General features: G+C 40.5%; 3 protein-coding genes across 7 annotated transcripts; all 3 read right to left on the bottom strand.

The window, feature by feature from the left end:
* Positions 1-882: 882 nt before the first annotated feature.
* dnajc5gb (DnaJ (Hsp40) homolog, subfamily C, member 5 gamma b) lies at positions 883-6,992 on the bottom strand. Of its 3 annotated transcripts, none has more exons than XM_046367420.1 (5): positions 6,865-6,992; positions 5,734-5,858; positions 5,335-5,548; positions 4,877-5,030; positions 883-2,184 (listed from the first exon to the last, which is right to left on the bottom strand). In XM_046367420.1, the coding sequence occupies exons 2-5, from the start codon at positions 5,847-5,849 to the stop codon at positions 2,066-2,068; spliced, it is 603 nt and encodes a 200-aa protein (XP_046223376.1). In that variant the 5' UTR covers positions 5,850-5,858; positions 6,865-6,992; the 3' UTR covers positions 883-2,065. The 3 variants fall into 3 exon arrangements, with proteins under 3 accessions (XP_046223376.1, XP_046223377.1, XP_046223379.1); XM_046367421.1 differs by lacking the exon at positions 6,865-6,992 and adding an exon at positions 6,715-6,858; XM_046367423.1 differs by lacking the exon at positions 6,865-6,992 and adding an exon at positions 6,744-6,762.
* A 163-nt stretch (positions 6,993-7,155) lies between these two features.
* tp53i3 (tumor protein p53 inducible protein 3) lies at positions 7,156-11,520 on the bottom strand. 3 transcript variants are annotated; one of them, XM_046367416.1, is made up of 7 exons: positions 11,461-11,520; positions 10,990-11,034; positions 10,380-10,520; positions 9,784-10,051; positions 8,605-8,817; positions 8,180-8,376; positions 7,156-7,868 (listed from the first exon to the last, which is right to left on the bottom strand). In XM_046367416.1, the coding sequence occupies exons 2-7, from the start codon at positions 11,020-11,022 to the stop codon at positions 7,674-7,676; spliced, it is 1,047 nt and encodes a 348-aa protein (XP_046223372.1). In that variant the 5' UTR covers positions 11,023-11,034; positions 11,461-11,520; the 3' UTR covers positions 7,156-7,673. The 3 variants fall into 3 exon arrangements, with proteins under 3 accessions (XP_046223372.1, XP_046223373.1, XP_046223374.1); XM_046367417.1 differs by lacking the exon at positions 11,461-11,520 and adding an exon at positions 11,123-11,377; XM_046367418.1 differs by lacking the exon at positions 11,461-11,520 and having other exon boundaries at positions 10,380-10,489; positions 10,990-11,122.
* Positions 11,521-13,657: 2,137 nt separating this feature from the next.
* Positions 13,658-20,569, bottom strand: cenpo (centromere protein O). The gene is made up of 6 exons (XM_046367419.1): positions 20,191-20,569; positions 19,884-20,044; positions 19,466-19,628; positions 19,060-19,331; positions 18,626-18,788; positions 13,658-14,510 (listed from the first exon to the last, which is right to left on the bottom strand). The coding sequence occupies exons 1-6, from the start codon at positions 20,207-20,209 to the stop codon at positions 14,401-14,403; spliced, it is 888 nt and encodes a 295-aa protein (XP_046223375.1). The 5' UTR covers positions 20,210-20,569; the 3' UTR covers positions 13,658-14,400.
* Between the last annotated feature and the right edge of the window lie 1,649 nt (positions 20,570-22,218).

The raw sequence follows: 22,218 nt of genomic DNA, 5'->3' as shown, positions 1-22,218 counted from the left end.
TGACAGTGGTTCATTATGCTAAGAAGGCGCTTAAAGTGCACATTTATTTAAGAATTCAGACTGTCTCTCAAAATGGCACACTATTCCCTATATAGTGCACTACTTTTGACAAGAGACTTATGGGCCCTGGTGAAAAGTAGTGCACTACATAGCGGAGGTCAAAAGGTAGTGCACAAGACAAGAAGCCATTTGGGAGATGTCAGTTTCGATTCAATCACCCTCTCTACATGGTCCATTAAGCATACATAGAAACCGTTACCCTGTACATACTGTTTCGTACTATTTAAAAATTCTAATTTTTCAAATCTACAAAAAGATCGCCTACGCATTAAGGTAAACTTGGCACAATCATAAGAATGTATGACTCTTGTAAACATAGACCACAACTGGCAATTGAAATGAGACATATACAGTCTTATTATTAAGATAACAAAATATAAATCAACATACAGTGCCTTAATTATTCACACTACTTGACTTTTTCCACATTTTGTTGTTACCCCCAGAATTGAAAATGGATTACATTTAGATTGTGTGTTGCTGGCCTACACACTATACCCCATAATGTCAAAGTGCAATTATGTTTTTAGACATTTTTACAAATTAATTTAAAAAATGAAAAGCTGAAATGTCTTGAGTCAATAAGTATTCAAGCCCTTTGTTTTGGCAAGCCTAAATAAAGTTCAGGAGTAACAATTTGCTTATCAAGTCACAAGTTGCATGGACTTATTTGACATATTTATTAAATGTATTTTTTAATTTTTTAAATGTATTTTTAAATATTGAATATCTCTTTGAGCATGAAGTTATTAATTACACTTTGGATGGTGTATCAATACACCCAGTCACTACAAAGATACAGGCGTCCTTCCTAACTTAGTTTGCTGGAGAGGAAGGATACCGCTCGGGGATTTCACCATGAGGTCAAAGGTAACTTTAAAACAGTTACAGACTTTAATGGCTGTGATAGGAGAAAACTGAGGATGAATCAACAACATTGTAGTTACACCACAATAACCTAACCGACAAAGTCAAAAGAAGAAAGTCTGTACAGAATATTCCAAAACAGGCACTGAAGTAAAACCTGTGGCAAGGAAATTAACTTAATGTCTTGAATAGAAAGTGTTATGTTGGGAGCAAATCCAACACAACACATTACTGAATACCACTCCTCATATTTTCAAGCATTGTGGTGGCTGCATCATGTTATGGGTATGCTTGTCATCGGCAAGAACTAGGCAGTGGTTGATATAACAAAAAAAACGGAATAGAGCACAGGTAAAATCCAAGAGGAAAACCTGGTTCAGTCTGCTTTCCAACAGACACGGAGACAAAAATCACCTGTCAGCAGGACAATAACCTAAAACACAAGGCCAAATATACACTAGATTTTCTTACCAAGATGATATAGAATTTTCCTGAGTGACCTAGTTACAGTTTTGTCCTAAATCTGCTTGGAAATCTACGACAAGACATGAAAATGGATGTCTAGCAATGAGCTTAACAGAGCTGGAATAATTTTTTAAAGAATAATATGCAAATATTGGACAATCCATATGTGCAAAGCTATTAGACTTACCCAGAAATACTCAGCTTTAAAAATCGCTGCCAAAGGTGATTCTAACAACTATTGACTCCAGGTTGTGAATACTTATGTAAATAAGATATTTATACATTTAATTAGCAAAAATGTCAAAAAACATGTTTTCACATTGTCATTATGAGTTATTGTGTGTCCATGGGTAAGAATAAGTCAGGCTGTAACACAAAATGTGGAATAAGTCAAGGGGTATGAATACTTTCTGAAGGAACTGTACATGGCTTTGGCCACATATAGTACAGAGGGTTGACTGTAAGCATTTCAGCACCTGCCACTGATCCCCAGAAACTGATCACAGAATTTTAATGTGGAGTGGACCATCTTGGTTGGCAGTAGCAGACTGGGAAGACTAGACTGGTCCCATGTCTGTGCAGTCTTGCCAAATCCCTATGACCATAGGAGTTAGCAAAACAACACTAACAGATCTGGGACCAGGCTATGGGAAGACGCCCCGCTAACAGGTTCTTACTCGTCCGTTGTGGTGAATATAGGGTCAGAGTGGTTGGATGCAGACTGGTCGTGGTCGGACTCTGCCTTCTCAACAGCAGCAGAATGAGGTTGCACTACAACGGGTTGATGATCACCTGCAGGGAGAACAGAGATGTACTGTTAATTCACTGAGCTCTTCTCGAGCAGGCAGCGATTTCCTATTAGAATGATAGATCTAGACACATACTTATATTAGCACATATGAGATGGATGTTTGTGCTCTTCTTGTTTTGTTTTACACAACCACTTCCATTAGTAACGATCCTCATCATCCACAGTTCCATACCATGTTTACCATGTAGATTAACTGGCAGTAACAAAAACATTGCCTTAATTATGCAATCACCATCTCAATCAAACAAGGAAGCAGGCTTGCAATGAACAAAAGTAATGACATTAGCTATTACTTGTTACATTAGTTATTACAGCTAGCACATTCAGCACTAAAATACCAAATTGGTAACAGAGGCCGAAACAAGAAGCATATAGGTTAATAGTGGGGTTCTGTAGCTCAGTTGGTAGAGCATGGCGCTTGTAACGCCAGGGTAGTGGGTTCGATCCCCGGGACCACCCATACGTAGAATGTATGCACACATGACTGTAAGTCGCTTTGGATAAAAGCGTCTGCTAAATGGCATATATTATTATATTATATATTATTAATAAACTGCAGGGCCTTATCTTCAGTGTTGGGGAGTAACGGATTACAACAAGAAATTCACTGTAAATCGGTTACCAGCAAAAATATTGTAATCAGATTACAGATAAGTTTGAATAACTAGAGGATTACGTCGAGGATTACTTTTAAAATTCAGAAAGGATGTTTGCGACATTTCTTTTGCCACCTCTGTTTTCCTCAATGACTTTCAAATCAGCATAGAAAAGGCACAAGTTTAAGTTTGTTCCACCTGAGTGAGTCTGACCACAAGTCAGAGACCACCACGATGACACACCAGATTGTGTTTGAGGGATCGCGGGAAAAGAGCAGGAATGGGCTTTTGCAGGCTACAGTTCAAGCTATGTCTTCCACTGGTGCGACTGCTGTCGGCATCCAAAGATTATCCAACTTGAATAAACGCTTGGAGTTAAGGTTGACAGCAGTGGTGTAGTCTACGGCGATATGGATATCACTTACTATTGATAAATACATAGGGCATTGATGTGAATCACACTGCTGCTCTCTCATTTAGCCATTTGCGCCTTACGGATTGTGGTTGTTGTGGATGGCTGTTCACAAATCTAAATGTGTATTTGAACCCAATAATGGTTGAATTCAAGACGTTTAAACTGCCAATCAATCACTGTTTTTGAAACCAGTGGACAGCCAGTGACTGGAATAAAAGTGGGGCTTTTATTGCTCAATCTAATTCATGCTGATCCTTAGGCCTAATGGAGACATGCGCAAACATGCACACTTAAAAGGGGCAATGTATAGTTGCTACATCCATTTTTGGACTTGTAAATAATGAATTTAAAAAATACATATTCAGGCATAAGTTTGGACATCTTTATTTGATGACTAGGTGCGTCCAAACGTTTGTGTTTGTTTGTTTGTGTGTGAATGAGAGGTCCATGCTGCAGACATTTTTTGGTAACCTTACCCCAGATCTGTTTCCTCGACACAATCCTGTCTCTGAGCTCTACGGACAATTCCTTTGACCTCATGGCTTGGTTTTTTCTCTGACATGCACTGTCAACTGTGGGACCTTATATAGACAGGTGTGTGCCTTTCCAAATCATGTCCAATCAATTGAATTTACCACAGGTCGACTTCAATCAAGTTGTAGAAACATCAAGGATGGCTAAGGCTCTGAATACTTGTGTAAATAAGGTATTTCTGTTTTTATATTCTATAAATTGGCAAAAATGTCTAAAAACCTGTTTTCGCTTTGCCTTTGTGTGTAGATAGATTTTGTTTTTATAGTGAAAAGTTAAACAGAATTTGGAATGCACTATAAGTACATAACAATGCTTAAACCACATCAGGAGACAATTTGAGGTCTAGTGCAGTTACCCTGCGTGCAGACACTTAGCACGGATGTTTGGTTTCGTTGTTCCTGTAGCACAAGTTGGAGTTTGAAAAAGAAAAGGCTACTGGACTGATGCGAAAAATCCTGATATCACTCTGACAGGTAGGCTACTTTGTAGCTACTGTGGTTACCATTTAATAGAAAAGGTTTTTAGGAAAGCCTTTCCATCTATCAGAAGACTGTTAGGCGTCGCCGTATTTTTTCTATTTGTTAATGGTTTTAAACCTGGACGTTTTACTTCATGGAGGCAAGTCTTACCTTACTTGAAAGTAGCCTATAGCCATAATCCCACCATCGAAACATGAAGGCAATAATTTTTATATAGACTTACATATGTGTTCTCCTGTTCTACTGGTTTTCTTTCATTGTCTAGCAGCCAAAGGCATTATCCTAGTCATATTAGCAACCCATGATAGTTTTTGCATATTTAATATCACCCCCTCTTTCTAAATCTCTAACAGATATTTTCATCTCTGTCCGTGAAACCGCTTGCATGTGGGGTGCACATTTTAGAACTGCGTTTTTCCCCGCAAATTGCATTTAGGAACATTCACGTGAAGACCTACCGTCGTCAGTACATTGCTGTGCCTAAAATGTGAAGAAATCATATTTCAACAACATTTTAAGCTAAACATTCTGATCTGTTCCATCAGCCTCATTCATTGAAACGCTGTAAACCTCCACTACACTACTTCGATACGTATCACTGGGCATTAAGAATTATACACAATATACCACTGCCCCTTCCCCCACTCACCCCTGTCCTGCTCAGCTCTGATCTGGGCCTCAAGGTCCTCTGGGTCTACGTATGCGTGCTCCTCGTTCCCCGGTGGCTTGCACTTCCCACAGCAGAAGCAGCAGAAACAGCAGCAGCAGCAGCAGGTGAAGATTCCACAGAACACCATCAGGGTCTGGAAATACACAGGGATTTTTGTCACACAGGGCACAAGTTCTCATGCATACACTTCTAACTGTAAAAAAAAAAACTAGAAAACAGAGTTTTGTTTTCTTTCAACACTAATAATGAGTAATGATTAACATACAGTACAATTTAGCAATGCCAAGGTCGTGAGTTCATTTCCAACAGGAATCAAATGCTTATAACAAAACCTGTACAGTGTGCACTCATTAAGTGGGTACAATAAGTCTCTTTTGGGTATAGCTGTCTGCAAAGTGCATATGTATGCAAATGTGTATAGGAGCTTAAAGACTTGCCTTGAACCAGCACTTGTGCATGAGGAAGTAGTATTTAACACTCTCCTCTCCAAACTGCTCTGCGACATAGAGGCCCATGGAGCCGTACTCGTCATAGACCTTCCTCTTGGTCTCATCGTTGAGGATGGAGTTGGCATTGTTGATTTCCTTAAACTTCTCAGCTGCCTCGGGATTGTCTGGGTTCTTGTCAGGGTGATGCCTCAGTGCTAGTTTCCTGGGAGAAGAAGGGAAAGATGTAGATTTTTACTAGAGATCTTCCAAAAAGAGGAAAGAACAGCAGCTTCAGGACAGCCTATACTACAGCTTTAGTTCGTGGTGCTTTTATTCAGAAAGCCAACGCGTTTTGATCTGTTCTGTAGTCGTTCACTAAGCTTCTGTCTGTGGTTGAGAGGTTGATACCTGTATGCCTTCTTTATTTCGTCTTGCGACGCCCCCTTCTCCAGTCCGAGGACCTTGTATAGACCGTCTCCTGCGGTGGACATCTTACGTTGAGGTCTTTGGTTTGGTTCCGCCATGTTTTAGATCTGCAACAGTGAGAAATACGACAGGCATGATGACAGGTATGCTATTAGGACATTGAGAAAGAGTTTGCTTGTATTTGGAGTTTTAGCATATGAGACAAGGACGCAAAAGAAAAGTGCTACATTATGTTACTGTATGTATTCATCTTCCACTAATGAGTCATACCCCATCCACTTACCAATCCTCAGTGGGATACTTAAGTAAAAAAATCATTTCAAATTTTTTTACTTAAGTCGTTTTTTGGGGTGTCTATACTATTCATATTTTTTACTCCATGTATTTTCCCTGGAACCCAAAGTATATTTTTTATGCTTAGCAGGGTAGGAAAATGGTCCAATGCACACACTTATCAAGAGAACATCCTTAAGTCTTTCCTACTGCCTCTGATCTAGCAGACTCACTAAACACATCTGTTTCGTTTGTAAATTAAATGTACATTTGTTGGCGTGTGCCACTGACTATTCGTAAATAAAAATAAGGAATGTGAAATTATCTACAATTTAACTTGTTATACTTAAGTATTTTAGCAAATTACATTAAATTTTGATACACACGTATATTTAAAACCAAATGCTTTCAGTCTTTTACTTGAGAAATGTTCTGTTGAGGTATCTACTTTTACTCAAGTATGACAATTGGGTATTTTTTCCAACCAATGCCTACACCACAAAACCATTCATATTCAATCAAACATGCTCCGGACGTTGAATGAACATCTGTAGCTTGTTCATTTGAGGCTATACAAACATTGTTGAGAAAAAAAGTAAAGAAATAATTCGCCTTTAAAGACTGAGCCTGAAACAGGTTGTAAGAAAGGTACCTTCAAACTTAGATAAACTAAGCATGAAAATATGGTACCGTTAAGTGTTTAAGGTGAAAAATCACACCGCTACATTCATTCCACTTTCTTTCGACGGTTTTTTTTAGTGTCCCTAGAATCTTTGTCCACGACCGCACCCTTAATTTTACGCATTTGCCAGTTTAAAAACAAACCAAGTGTAGACTCACATAAAATGACTTCCCTCCCAAAACAAAACTTGACGGTGACCTCAGGAAGTCGAACATTTCACTTCAGCCTGCCAATTCCGGTTTCTCGTCACGGGTCAGCTTGTGGCGTGGTGCGCATAAACCCACCCAGGCGCTCTCGGGGTACCGCGGCCATGTGCATAGCATATTTGCAATATGTTTCTTTCAGACATTCTTTGTGGGCTGACTGAACATGGAAATTCAACACATTGTATTACATAGGCTATAGAACATGTCTGCTATAACGATTTAATGTGTGGTAATGATGAGTTATGAACAGAAAATAAATTATTACAAACAATATTTTTTATAAACAATATTGATTGTTCTTGTTTATACAATTTATACAATTTATTATTGTTTATAATGAAATCACAGATGGGCCAAACAAAGTAAAAAATAATATGCATAATTTGACTGAACAATAAACAGAAGGTGATACAAACACTGTTAAGGTGAGGAGACACTGTCACCATAGTTACTGTAGTAGGGACATATGCATTCAACTCCCTCCTACCTCTGCACATTGACTCTGTACAGGTACTCTTTGTATATAGCCTCATTATTTTATTGCGTTGCTATTTCCCTTTTTCTTACATTCTAGCTCTGCATTGTTGGTTAAAGGCTTGTAAGTAATCATTTCATTTTAAAGTCTACACCCGTTATATACGGCGCTTGTGACAAATAACATTTTATTTTGTTATAGAGGTGAATGGTCATAAACCAAGTTGCTCAACCAAATGTTGAGTTTGGAGCTAGATGGAAAGAGGACACCGTCACTCGAGGTCCCATCATTGTGGGTTCATGACATTGATTACAATCTTTCCCGTGTTTCTATTGGCTTCCATGTGTCTGTGAGCATCAGCTACCTGGTCCAGACTGAACATGCTGTCGATTACAGGCCTCAGGCGGCAGGGGGAGCTAGTCGGGTCTGAGAAGTGAGGTAGGGCCCTTTCTGAGAAGGCTCTCACCAGATCTGCTTTATACTGACAGGAGAAAACACAGGACCACACACTTCACTTTTAGAAAGTAGTAACAAAGACAGTGTTCTAGGCTGGGGTAAAGCTAAAGTGTTTAATTGCATGGCATTTGAGTAAGAGGTTCATATCCAACACATATTGAAAGTTTTACTTTGGGCATTATTGCACACAGAACATTTGTGTTGTCGGAGCTGCCTTTCACTGACATATTTTTTACTTTTTAATTTACATTATAATATTAGTTTCTACTGTGGAAATAATTTCCTCTCATAGGACAAGCAACTGATCAATCAATCAATCAATCATCCATACATCACCTGCAGACTGCGTGACCTTAGGAGACTGCAGAGGAGCTGTCCTCGTTTGGACAGCAGCTTGCCCAGTATGTCTCCTGTCACAGTCTTTCCGCCCATGCAGCCATACAGCACCCATCGTCCATCTGTGGCCAGACAGGCCACGTTCCTCTCCCAGTTGGACCCACCAATGCAGTCCAGGATGACGTTTGCTCCCCTGCCTGCACAAAGCTTGTATGTTTAGTCTAGTTTGATCCCATGGTTTCTCTGGATACATCTCTCTCTGTACGTCTAAGATTTGTATCCACACACAATGATTTGTATGCATATGATACAATTATCAAATTAACTCACTCAATGTTGTAAGCAGTTCACAACACCCTAGATTAATTATGTGAAATGGCATTTATGTTCTCAATGATTATGTTCTCACCTGATTATTAACTCACCTGCTGTAAAATCACTAACTTTCTCTGCAAAGTCCTCAAGTTTGTAGTTGAAACCAGCAGCGGCTCCCAGTGTCTCTGCCATCTGTAGTTTCTCAGAGCTTCCTGCAGTAACTATGGGAATAGCCCCAGCCAATCGGACCAGCTGGACAGCGGCAGTCCCCACCCCACTGGCCCCAGCATGCACCAACACTATCTCTCCTTCCTTCACCTGAGCTACGAAAGAAGAGATTGAACATACATGTACAAGTCTGGGTTTCCTGATCGGTGCTTTGATTAAATGCCTGAATGCAAATATGAAATAGCCTTTCTTGGCTATGCAGGTCTCCTTTGGAAAAGAGTTCTTCTGACCTCAATAGGACTTTCTGGCCAATATAGCCGACAGCTATATATTTTATTATTTTACTAGTGTATCATGTAGGCTAACGTAACGTTAAATCAATGAGCCTCCACACAGTCAGTCAGTGCGGGAACGTGATCATTGCACCCAAGATTGAGCTACAACTGGCTAGGCAGTTGGTAGCCTAAACCCTGCCTGATGTTACTGCTGTTCCTAAAACCATTGACATATGTTAGCCTACTGTTACCACACAGAGAGAGAGTGTGTGTGTGTGTGTGTGTGTGTGTGTGTGTGTGTGTGTGTGTGTGTGTGTGTGTGTGTGTGTGTGTGTGTGTGTGTGTGTGTGTGTGTGTGTGTGTGTGTGTGTGTGTGTGTGTGTGTGTGTGTGTGTGAAGGTTGTGCGATTGTGTACAAGCCTACATCGCCCGATTGTGCCCCATAGCGATCCTCAATAGTCGATCACTATTGGGGGGGGGTCTTTCTCATGGCTACCCATGTATTTCCATGAAAATATAACATTTATTTGGAAAGTAATAAATATATATTTTTTAAAGCATTCGTGATTTGTGTAAATGTAATATAGTAACTATTACTCGTTAAAAATATGAAATGGTATTACATTTGGTCAAGAGCACATTATGACTTGTTTAGGACTCGAAACTCAAAGTTTAGGACTTGAGACTTGACTTGATAGTTGACGGTCCAGAATTGAGATTTGACTCGGACTTGCCTGTCTTGACTTGGGACTTGACTTGAGACTTGATTGCTAAGACTTGAGACTTACTTGTGACTTGTAAAACAATGACTTTGTCCCACCTCTGAAAATTGCTATAGAGGCCTACCTACGAAGTGCAGGAGCTGAAATGCAGTGAGCCAGGCCTCAGGTATGGCAGCAGCCTGGTATACAGTGAGATGAGTGGGGATAGACATGAGAAGCTCCTCTGGAACAGCCACATACTCGGCATACCCTCCTCCAGAGAGTAGGGTCATGACCCGGTCCCCTAGCCCCCAGCACTGCCTAACACCTGGGCCAACGCTGGCCACCGTACCAGCTGCCTCCAGACCCAGGACCTCACTCTCACCAGGTGGAGCGGGGTACAGTCCTTTCCTCTGTCAAAAACAGAAACAACAACTTTAGTATCTTAGCATAACAAGAGTTAACATAATATTTGCAATCCACTTCAGTGTTCAGTTTGCAATTAAGCCTTCTGAACATTCTATAATAATAATAATAATAATATAATAATATATGCCATTTGTGACTATCCAATAGCTTGTTATAATTCTCCTCTGTGACTATCCAATAGCTTGTTATAAGTGACGCTATAGGCTTAGAGTGATCCTGTGACTGTCCAATAGGAGGTGAAAGAAGTGACAAAGACTTTGTTGTTGATCATAGAGCCATAGATGAATATTCATATGGTCTATAGGGGTATACCTGCAATGTGTCAGCCCTGTTCAGTGCGGTTGCATGGACTCTGATGAGGACTTCTCCATGTTCAGGTTGAGGTCTGGGGACATTCCTCAACAGCATACTCTCTGGTCCTCCTGGTGTGTCAATACACACTGCCGTCATCATCTGATAACCATTCATAAATAATGAATAAATAATTGTATTTGGCAGACGCCTTCAGGACACTCAAAGCCACATTACATTGAGAGAACATAAAATTAAGTTCAGGTTGAAATCAACCATTCAATAGCGATCCAATTATGGAGCGGAAAGTAGCCTAGTGGTTAGAGCGTTGGACTAGTAACCAAAATGTCGAAAGATTGAATCCCTGAGCTGATAAGGTACAAATCTGCCATTCTGCCCCTGAACAAAGCAGTTAAAACTCACCGTTCCTAGGCCGTCATTGAAAATAAGAATTTGTTCTTAACTGACTTGTCTAGTTAAATAAAGGTTTAAAAAATATATAGAATACATGACGACAAGCTTTGCTCTACGTGTGTTGTATGACAAGCCAATTTCAGCATACTTCTGCATCTGACTATATCTGTTCCTTTGGGGAAATATTGCATAAAAACTTTATTAATAAGGTACTTGCATCGTTTTCTGATGGTCTCTGATGTTGTGACATGTCTTCAAGAACCTTGAATGAAAAAATAAGTTCGGAACTGATTTACAAACAAAACATCTGTAGCCCGTTGATACAATAAATGCGTTGAAGACAGACCTACTTGCGCAAAGTTTACACAGTGTTGATTGACGGTAGTGCAACAATGTAGCCATTGACAACGTAGTGAAATCGCCAATGTAGCTTTTATGACAGATATTTTGTTGCGAGTATTGGCTACATTGTTTACACGTCCTATCACCTCGCTAATGTGGGCAGAAAGTTGTCAGAACTACCGAACATCTCTCGAGCTCATTCTGCCACACAACAGGAGAGGGCAATGAATATACTGGATTACACAAATATATTATGTAAGCTAAGAAAAATGAACATTGCACAACAAGAGGTGCTGCAAATAAAGCATTATAATAATCTTGAAAGCTTGTTTTTTAGGCTACTTACCAAAAGAGCTCAACAATTCCCAGAGAATGTGCCTAATTCCTCCTACACGCAGCCCCCCCCTCCCCCCCCCACTATTTGTAATGAGGGAACAAGAGCAAGCCAAAGAATTACCTTTCAAAACTGTTTGAAATTAAACATGAACCAAATATTATAGGCTACACTCTGAAATACGCCAATTTAACGAAATTGTGACAGCCAGCAGACGAATAACATTACACAACACCGTGATAATCCTCAAACCATAATTAGAGAACAACAGTAACACACTCATTCAATTCCCTACCACCCCTGGGAGAAATACAATAACCCTACAACAATGCTTGCTTAGATGTCATAGCAGCCAACACTCCCCCTGTGGAGCCTATCCAGAGTAGCCTACTGATCTGCTCACATCCACACCTCAAAAAGTTAACAGAGCAACATCGTGGGAAAACTGAAGGCACACGCTTGTGATACAGGTCGTTGTTCATTGACCAGGTAAGACAATTTGATGAAACCTTGATTTGCAAGTGAAACTTCACAGATATATTGAAATAAGAATATATTTAGTTGTGGTAATGTTTGGGTGAGTATTGTTAATGTGATGAAAACAGGAACAAATAGAGAAGTCAAAAACAAATATTCCTTTTATTCCCAAGCACCATGATAAGGCATGATCTGGATATGACCGAGGTGGTCAACCGCAAGAGACCAAAGTCTGTTCTGGATGTGAGGTTTCTGAATCACCAGGAGGACATTATTCTTCAACACAAACTGACCCTGTTGGACATGAGGCACAGGTACACCCTCAGAGTTCTGTGTCAGGATAGAATCTCACTGATGATGGAACACAGGAAACTACTACTTCTCAAAGTCTGTGAACCTTGTGCCACTATCAACAAAACCATGAAAGAGATATCCGAAACTAAAAAGGCAAGGATGGATCGTGCCGTCTCTGCCTCTGACAACAGACGGGTGAAATCCAGTAAATCCCTTTCCATCGACAGAGGGAAACTAGTCTCATGTTGGCAGACATCAAACAGTAATGTCATTGTAGAGAAACCTAGAATGGTTGGGGTTGAGGCTAGAGGAACATCAATGCTGAGCTTGAGGAGATCTCAGTCAGCACAGCCCAAAACTGTACACACTGCCAATCACAGAGAGACAGAGACAGGACACTCTGCCAAGCACAGAGAAACAGAGACAGGACACTCTGCCAAGCACAGGGAGACAGAGACAGGACACTCTGCCAAGCACAGAGCGACACAAGCAAGGGCAGGGCACTCTGCCAAGCACAGAGAGACAGAGACAGGACACTCTGCCAAGCACAGAGCGACACAAGCAAGGGAAGGGTACTCTGCCAAGCACAGAGATACAGAGGCAGGACACTCTGCCAAGCACAGAGAGACAGAGACAGGACACTCTGCCAAGCACAGAGAAACAAGCAAGGGCAGGGCACTCTGGGAGAGACAGAGACTCACTCTGCCAAGCAAACACAGAAAGACAGAGGCAGGACACTCTGCCAAGCACAGAGAAACAGAGGTGGGACACTCTGCCAAGCACAGAGAAACAGAGGTGGGACACTCTGCCAAACACAGAGACACAGAGGCAGAACACTCTGCCAAGCACAGAGAAACAGAGGCAGGACACTCTGCCAAACACAGAGAGACAGAGGCAGGACACTCTGCCAAGCACAGAGAGACAGAGGCAGGACACTCTGCCAAGCACAGAGAAACAGAGGCAGGACACTCTGCCAAGCACAGAGAAACAGAGGTAGGGGCAGGGGTGTTTTCTATCATGCAGCTGAGACAAATATCCACTATCGACTGTATCTCAGAAAAGGAGCTGGCCAGCCAACAGCAACATGCTAGAGGAGAGAAGGAGAGACTGAAACAATGTCAGCAGGATATGCTAAGCCAGAAAATAATCAACTTTCTGAAAAAACTTGACAACACTTGTAATGAGCAGATAGAAACATGACAGAGGTAATGCTTTCACCGGTTATACCACTTTTTTTTGAGAAACCTGATCTTCATTTCGTGTTTCATGTAGACTATTTTGTTTCCTAGTAACCTTTGTGAAGTAATTATCCACTTTTGAAAGACTGTAAATGCAGACCATCAGGTTTCCTCTGTGAGGTAAATCTCTGGCAGCTTAGTGGAATAGTGCCACTGCTTTTAGTTAACTGATGCAGTCAAATAAATCAAGACAAGACCAATTTAGCTTCGCAAAACATACTGTATTGTTGTCATTATATTGCAAACAGGGTTGTCAAACTTCAGTAAAATGGGCATCTTACTTTTTTTATTAACAAAAATATATACATGTGCAAACAATGTTGAATAAGCGAAAGGGAATAACAAGTACATGAACTCAAAAAGATATACACTGAGTGGACAAAACATTAAGAACACCTGCTCTTTCCACGACACAGACTGACCAGGTGAATAAAAGTGAATGTATGATCACTTATTAATGTCACTTGTTAAACCCACTTCAGTGTAGACGAAGGGGAGGAGACGGGTTAAAGAATGAATTTTAAGCCTTGAGACAAATGAGACATGGATTGTGTATGTGCGCCATTCAGAGGTTGAATGTACAAGACAAAAGATTTAAGTGTCTTTGAACGGGGTATGGTAGTAGGTGCCAGGCGCACCAGTCTACCACCCAAAGTAGATCCAGCCAAATTGACACAACTGTGGAAAGCACTGGAGTCAACATGGGCCAACATCCCTGTGGAATGCTTTCGACTCCATGCCCCGACAAATTGAGGCTGTTCTGAGGGCAAAAGGGGGTGTGCAACTCAATATTACGTCCTAATGTTTTGTATACTCATAACAGACAACTAATAGATCGTGACGGCCAATTAAATGAGTATAAAATGACATGTCAAATAAATGAAATACATTGACATAAACAACTGTTCAGTCTTGAGCGTATTTACAGAATACTGTGATCAGACTAAGCGATACTGCCAGTCTTCTTCATGGTCACCAAAGCTGTGTGTAATGGAGTCTCCAGGAGTAGGGCTTGGTTCTTCTTCCATTGTGGAGAACTCACCAGCACAGTGTCTAAACAGAAAAAAACACACATTAAGGAAGAAACTGACTTGTGCATGGATACAAATAACATCCTCAATATAAATATACACACACACACGAGGTCGACCGATTATGATTTTTCAATGCCGATACCGATTATTGGAGGACCAAAAAAGCAGATGCCGATTAATCGGCCGATTGTTTGCATTTTATTTGTAATAATGACAATTACAACAATACCGAATGAACACTTATTTTAACTTAATATAATACATCAATAAAATCAATTTAGCCTCAAGTAGATAATGAAACATGTTCAATTTTGTTTAAATATTGAAAAAACAAAGTGTTGGAGAAGAACGTAAAAGTGCAATATGTGCTATGTAAAAAAGCTAACATTTCAGTTCCTTGCTCAGAACATGATAACATATGAAAGCTGGTGGTTCCTTTTAACATGAGTCTTCAATATTCCCAGTAAGAAGTTTTAGGTTGTAGGAATTATAGGACTATTTCCCTCAATACCATTTGTATTTCATTAACCTTTGACTATTGGATGTTCTTATAGGCACTTTAGTATTGCCAGTGTAACAGTATAGTTTCCGTCCCTCTCCTCGCCCCTACCTGGGCTCGAACCAGGAACACATCGACAGCAGCCACACTCGAAGCAGCGTTACCCATCCAAGTCTCAGAGCGAGTGACGTTTGAAACGCTATTAGCGCGCACCCCACTAACTAGCTAGCCATTTCACATCGGTTACACCAGCCAGTAGGCTGATAGGCTTAAAGTCATAATCAGCGCTGTGCTTGCGAAGAGCTGCTGGCAAAACGCACAAAAATGCTGTTTGAATGAATGCTTACAAGCCTGCTGCTGCCTACCATTGCTCAGTCAGACTGCTCTAACTTAATTATAACATAATAACACACAGAAATACGAGCCTATCATTTCGAAAAAAAAAAAACGTTTATTATTTCAGTGAAATACGGAACCGTTCTGTATTTTATCTAACAGGTGGCATCCCTAAGTCTAAATATTCTTGTTACATTGTACAACCTTCAATGTTATGTCATAATTCTGGCAAATTAGTTCGCAATGAGCCAGACTGCCCAAACTGTTGCATATACCCTGACAATGCAATGAACGCAAGAGAAGTGACACAATTTCACCTGGTTAATATTGCCTGCTAACCTGGATTTCTTTTAGCTAAATATGCAGATTTAAAAATATATACTTCTCTGTATTGATTTTAAGAAAGGCATTGGTATTTATGTTTAGATACAGTCGTGGAACGATTGTGCTTTTTTCGCAAATGCGCATTTGTTAAATCATCACCCAGTGTGGCATCGATTATATGCAACGCAGGACACGCTAGATAAACTAGTAATATCATCAAATCATGTGTAGTTAACTAGTGATTATGATTGATTGATTGTTTTTTATAAGATAAGTTTAATGCTAGCTAGCAACTTACCTTGGCTTCTACTGCATTCATGTAACAGGCAGGCTCCTCATGGAGTGCAATGTAATCAGGTGGTTAGAGCATTGGACTAGTTAACCGTAAGGATGCAAGATTGAATCCCAGAGCCGACAAGGTAAAAATCTGTCATTCTGCCCCTGAACGAGGCAGTTAACCCACCATTCCCGTCATTGAAAATAAGAATGTGTTCTTAACCGACTTGCCTAGTTAAATAAAGATTAAATAAAGGTGTAAAAAAATAACAAATCTGCTTACAAAAATATAGATTGTTATGAAAACTTGAAATCGGCCCTAATTAAAATTGGCCATTCCGATTAAATCGGTCGACCTCTAGTATAAATACTCAGCAAAGAAGTGCCTGCTCCAAAACCGCCATAAAAAAGCCAGACTACGGTTTGCAACTGCACATGGGGACAAAGAGCGTACTTTTTGGGGTGCGTTGCATTGCTGCAGGAGGTACTGGTGCACTTCACAAAATAGATGGCATCATGAGGGCGGAAAATTATGTGCATATATTGAAGCAACATCTCAAGACATCAGTCAGGAAGTTAAAGCTTGGTTGAAAATGGTTCTTCAAAATGGACAATGACCCAAGCATACTTCCAAAGTTATGGCAAAATGGTTTAAGGACAACAAAGTCAAGGTATTGCAGTGGCCATCACAAAGCTCTGACCTCAATCCTGTAGAAAATGTGTGGGCAGAACTGAAAAAGCGTGTGCTAGCAAGGAGGCCTACAAACCTGACTCAGTTACACCAGCTCTGTCAGGAGGATTAGGCCAAAAGTCACCCAACTTATTGTGGGAAGCTTGTGGAAGGCCACCCGAAATGTTTGACCCAAGTTAAATAATTTAAAGGCAATGCTACCAAATACTAATTGAGTATATGTGAACTTCTGACCCACTGGGAATGTGATGAAAGAAATAAAAGCGGAAATAAATAATTCTCTACTATTATTCTGACATTTGACATTCTTAAAATAAAGTGGTGAACCTAACTGACCCAAGACAGGGATTTTTTTACTAGGATTAAATGTCAGGAATTGTGAAAAACTGAGTTTAAATGTGTTTGGCTAAGGTGTATGTAAACTTCTGACTTCAACTGTATATCTCACCCTCTCTCTCTCTCACACACACACACACACGAAAGTATTCACACCCCTAGACTTTTTTCACATTTTGGTGTTACAGCCTGCGTTTAAAATGGATTAAATAGCCTACACCCAATACCTCATAATATCAAAGTGAAATTATGTTTTTCAAAATGTTTACAAACTATTTAAAAATAAAAAGCTGAAATGTCAATAAGTATTCAACCCCTTTGTTATGGCAAACTTAAATTAGTTCAGGAGGAAAAAATGTGCTTAAAAGTCACATAATATGCTCCCTGGACTCCCTCCTCTTTGTACCTCCACACATAGAAATAATTGGTCCCTCAGTCGAGCAGTGAATGTCAAAACACAGATTTAACCACAAAGACCAGGGAGGTTTTCCAATGCCTCGCAAAGAAGGGCACCGATTGGTAGATGAGTTAAAAATAAATTATCAAAAGCTGAAATTGAATATCCCTTTGAGCATGGTGAAGGTATTAATTACACTTTAGATGGTATATCAATACACATAGTCACTACAAAAATACAGGCGTCCTTCCTAACTCAGTTGCCGGAGAGGAAGGAAACCGCTCAGGGATTTCACCATGAGGTCAACGATGACTTTAAAACAGAGTTTAATGGCTGTGATAGGAGAAAACTGTGGATGGATCAACATTGTAGTTACTCCACAATACTAACCTAATTGAAATAAAGGAAAAGAAGGATCCTGTACAGAATACAAATATTTCAAAACATGCATCCTGTTCGCAACAAGGCACTAAACGAATACTGCAAAAAAATTGGCAAAGCAGTGAACCCTTTGTCCTGAATATAAAGAGTTATGTTTGGGGAAAATCCAATAGAACGCAGATTATAACTCCATATTTGCTATGGGTATGCTTGTAATCGTTAAGGACTGGTGAGTTTTTCAGGATAAAAAATAAACATAATGGAGCTAAGTGCAGGCTAAATCCTAGAGGAAAACCTGGTTCAGTCTGCTTTCCACCAGACAATAGGAAATGATTTCCCCTTTCAGCAGGACAATAACAAAACACAAGGCCAAATCTACACAGGAGTTGCTTGTCATGAAGATAGTGAATGTTCCCGAGTGGCCAAGTTACAGTTTTGACTTAAATCTACTTGAAAATCTTTGGCAATACTTGAAAATGGCTGTCTAACAATGATCAACAACCAACTTGACAGAGCTTGAAGAATAATGGAGAACATTGTCATAATGGCGTATAGTGTGTATTTAATTTTGAATTCAGGCTAGAACAGAACAAAATGTAGAATAAGTCAAGGGGTATGAATACTTTCTGAAGACGCTGTAAATATATTTTTACATCCTTTAAAACAGCCAGATTAGAAAACATAAGTATTGCTCGGTACGCTCAAAGGTTAATATTATCGACACTCCGGTCACTTCAAGGTTGAAGATGCACTATGCAGAAATCCTCCCCGCCAATTTCCTGGTTGCAAAATTTCTAAATACATATTGCAGCTTTAATATTATCAACGCTCCGGTACACTCATTTACACTGAAAGGTTCATATTATGTATCCAGTTGGTGTTTATGAGTTGTACCTTCAGACTCTATGTTGACCTGGGTGGGCATGCACTGTGTGTGGTCAGCATACTGCAGGGTACACAGTGTAGCCTCGGCCTTCTCTCCTGGTATAGTGAACATCAGCACCAGTATAGTACAGAGAGCATTACTTTCCGCCACCTGAACAGAGCTATGGATCTCCTGGAAGCAGACAGAGAACAGGGCAGAAGACTGGTCTAGACATTTTGTCTATAGTAGGAGCCTTCAGACAAACATATCGTAGTCATCTAACATACTGTGTACAGCTATCACAACAAAGGTTTCTGGTACTATGTTCTCACACATCTCTTTACTTTGAGCAGACAATAACAGTGTATTTTTAGATCTGCATAAGATGCATAATGTATGAAAATGGATTAATATTCCATTTCAGATATCAATGTGGATGACTGGTACACTAATACGCTGGTACCTTGGTGAGGTGTAGCTGCTGCTTGCGGCCAGCGTAGGCATTGAGATACTGGCTGAGGGTGTCCAGGAAATCCCTGATGTCTGTCTGCATGTTGCCCTGCGTAACAAGCCTCTCCAAGGGGATGAACGGGGGGATGTTATGTCGGCAGATCCTCAGGTTAGACCCCAGATCTAACTCCAGGTTATATGTCTCAAGGTAGACGCCTTCGTACGCAGTGGCCAACGAGACACACACCCCTTTACCTTTACGAGTCTGGAGGACATCATACCCACCTGAGAAAGGCAAAGAAAGGGGAATGAGGCGTGGATGGATGATTGGTGATATTGTCTAAAGAGTTGCTATACCACACAGAGACACAAACAGAGAGACCGAGATCGTTGATCATTTTTGGGTTATAAGTACCTACCTATAAGATGATGAGCATGAAGCAGGTCCTTCAGTTGTGTGTGTCTGGCCATCATCAGCAGAAGTTGTGAGTTATCTGAGCCATCTTCCAGGTTATCAACATCCTCATTCCTCTCATATGGAACACCTGTTCGGTCCAGTAGAGTTCTCATCTTCTGGAGAGACTAGAAAGGAATACATCATATTGAAATACTGTAGGCTCTGAGCAGCAGCCTACGACCACACATTGACTTCTCAGATTCACCTACAACCTGTGTTAACTGTTTGATACCATTTAAAACCAAGGTTATGTACATTTGTAAACATTCTATAACAACACCTCCACCTATTAGTAAGCATCCATTAATTTAGATAATAAATGATAGCTACTGACAGGTAATGTGACATAAGTGATCTCAGAAATGATCTAGCTAGTTTACCGTGTTTGCCTTTATTTCAGCTTTTAACTGGTCTCTTTTACTGAGGAGTGCCTGTAGGTTTGCATTCAGCTCTTCCTGCCGACCTCTCTGCCGAAGTTCCTGCTGCTTTAATTCCAAGTTGTTCGCCTCCATTTCCAACATGTTCAAGTGCCCCAAAACACCTGGGGATATATATTTTTAAGTTGGATAATACATTATAACCAACCAGCATTGTAAATTACACACATTTAAGACCAATCTACTCAAACATTACATTTGTACAAACTCTTAGTAATGCAAAAACAGTTATAACGTTATTTGATGTTACCTTTTCTCGCTTCTTCCATTGTGTCCTCCGTGTGAGCTAGCTAACTTTAGCTAGCTAGTGTAGTTTTGAAAGTTGTCAGCAAAGATTGAACAATGTTTGATATGCGTATGTGAAATGCCAAAATAAAAAGAATGACGCTTGCATGAAGTTATTAAGTAAATTAGAGATATCTAGTACCTCTTAATAACATATGCACATTAGGTCACTTCAATTTGGCGGCTAGATTTCCAACCCGGAAGAAAATCAAAACAAACTGTCGGTCTGTCTTCTTTTTTTATTTTTATTTCTTTTTTTCCTTCTTCTTTTTTTGGCCGGGGTATGCTGTCATTGTAAATACGAATTTTTTATTAACTGACTTGCCTAGTTAAATAAAGGTTACATTTAAATAATAATAATAATTCTTCTTCTTCTTCTTCTTCTTCTTCTTCTTCTTCGGGATTGGGTTGGGGGATCCATTCAACTTTTAAGCTGTACACCGCCACCTACTGTACTGGAGTGTGAGTCCAGTCACAGCCTATATACAGTACACTAAATTATCTTCATTCGTCCTGTTCCTATTAAAGAGTGAAATAGAGACCATCCCGACCAGCCTCTCTAACCCGTTCACACAATCTCTCCATATCTACATCATACAGGGGCTCCCAAGTGGCGCAGGGGTCTAGCTCTGCATCTCAGTGCTAGAGGCATCACTACAGACCTGGGTTCAATTCCAGACGGTATCACAAATGTCTGTGATTGGGAGTCCCATAAGGTCGGCACAAAATTGACCCAGTTTTGTTCGATTTAGGGTTTAACCCAATATAAGACTTTGTTCTGATCTGACTTGCCTAGTTAAATAAAAAGTACAGTTAACAAAATATCAACACATGCTGTTTCCTCCACGAAACACTATGACCTGTTTCATGTCTTCACAATGTCTGCCCTACTCTACTCCACACCTTTTCCTTTACTGACCAGTGCAAGCGATATGATTGTAGGTATCTTTGTTTGACAGTCATCCTCCTTGTGGGTAAGAGGAATCATGGAACAGAACAGGAATATTGGGACAGGAACACAGAAAGATGGATTTCTGAGGTGGAAAAAGAGGAAGAGGAAGTTGGAGAGAATGATGAAAGGAGAGGTTGGATTTGAATCTGAGGAAGATGACCATAAAAATGGAGATGGGGTGTTGAAGAAGAATGTTGTCAAGTGCAAACAGTGAGCTGTCCTCCAGACAGAGTTCTGGAGGGATGTGAATGAGGGCGAGTTAAGTGTCATGGAAGGTGTGGTGAAGAGCTTGGAAACCGAGCTTGGCGTCTTTGGACATGATAAAGAAGAATCTGGACCAGTAGGAGCAACATTTTTCCCGGAGAAGGTGGACTCTTGCCTTATGACAGATCCATTTGTGGTTTCAGGGTGGGTGGGAAAGGACTTGGGTGCAGTAGAATCAGTGAAGCTAACCTGTAACGTTAGTGGACTTGTGATATGTTTTTGTGTTTCTTCTGATCAGAGGGAGCAGGCGCTCGTTTAGTCAGAGTCTCTACCAGACAAAGTCATGTTAGGATATAGCAGTTATCCTGTTAGAGCCTTTTGTGCTGAATCCGCGGCTCTGTTTCAAGAGCAACATTTATGGTCATGTCATAGCAGCATGTAGGAAGGAGATTCCAACATGTGGGAAGTGTGCACGAGGGCATGTGAAAGAAGACTGCGTAGTTTTGGTGGATAAAGTTTTGTGTGTCTACTGTTGGGGTTTTCCATGTTGCTGTGAGTAGTAGATCTGTGCCAGCACAGCGGGATAGGCCGACGAGTGATTCATGCTTCGTAAGGTAGGCTTTTTAGTGTTCATAGCACAGAAAATAGATTCAAATCACAGAAAATAGATATTGTGGTGGCAGCTGCAGAGAAGTATTTGGGTATACGAGATCGGATGTCAGAAGAGTTACAGGGTGTGTTGAGGGGTGGTTTCCTCTCCTCCCAGGCCGCTGGCATGGTGCAGGAACAGATTGGGTCAATGTAGTGAAAGGGGTAGTGAGTTTTTTCATGCCTGTA

This window comes from Oncorhynchus gorbuscha, linkage group LG10, assembly GCF_021184085.1.
Source record: "Oncorhynchus gorbuscha isolate QuinsamMale2020 ecotype Even-year linkage group LG10, OgorEven_v1.0, whole genome shotgun sequence".
Lineage (NCBI taxonomy): Eukaryota > Metazoa > Chordata > Actinopteri > Salmoniformes > Salmonidae > Oncorhynchus > Oncorhynchus gorbuscha.
This window is presented reverse-complemented; position numbering and strand designations above follow the sequence as displayed.

Coding starts and splice junctions, on each gene's coding strand:
- dnajc5gb (XM_046367420.1), bottom strand. CDS start 5,849: ATGGCGGAACCAAACCAAAGACCTCAACGTAAGATGTCCACCGCAGGA. Junction 5,549..5,733: donor GAAATAAAGAAGGCATACAG/GTATCAACCTCT, acceptor TTCTTCTCCCAG/GAAACTAGCACTGAGGCATC. Junction 2,185..4,876: donor CAGAGCTGAGCAGGACAGGG/GTGAGTGGGGGA, acceptor TTCTCCCTGCAG/GTGATCATCAACCCGTTGTA.
- tp53i3 (XM_046367416.1), bottom strand. CDS start 11,022: ATGTCACAACATCAGAGACCATCAGAAAACGAT. Junction 10,521..10,989: donor AGAGACCATCAGAAAACGAT/GCAAGTACCTTA, acceptor AATGGTTATCAG/ATGATGACGGCAGTGTGTAT. Junction 8,818..9,783: donor TCAGCTCCTGCACTTCGTAG/GTAGGCCTCTAT, acceptor CTTCTTTCGTAG/CTCAGGTGAAGGAAGGAGAG.
- cenpo (XM_046367419.1), bottom strand. Junction 19,629..19,883: donor CTGAAATAAAGGCAAACACG/GTAAACTAGCTA, acceptor ATTCCTTTCTAG/TCTCTCCAGAAGATGAGAAC. Junction 19,332..19,465: donor TCATGCTCATCATCTTATAG/GTAGGTACTTAT, acceptor TGCCTTTCTCAG/GTGGGTATGATGTCCTCCAG.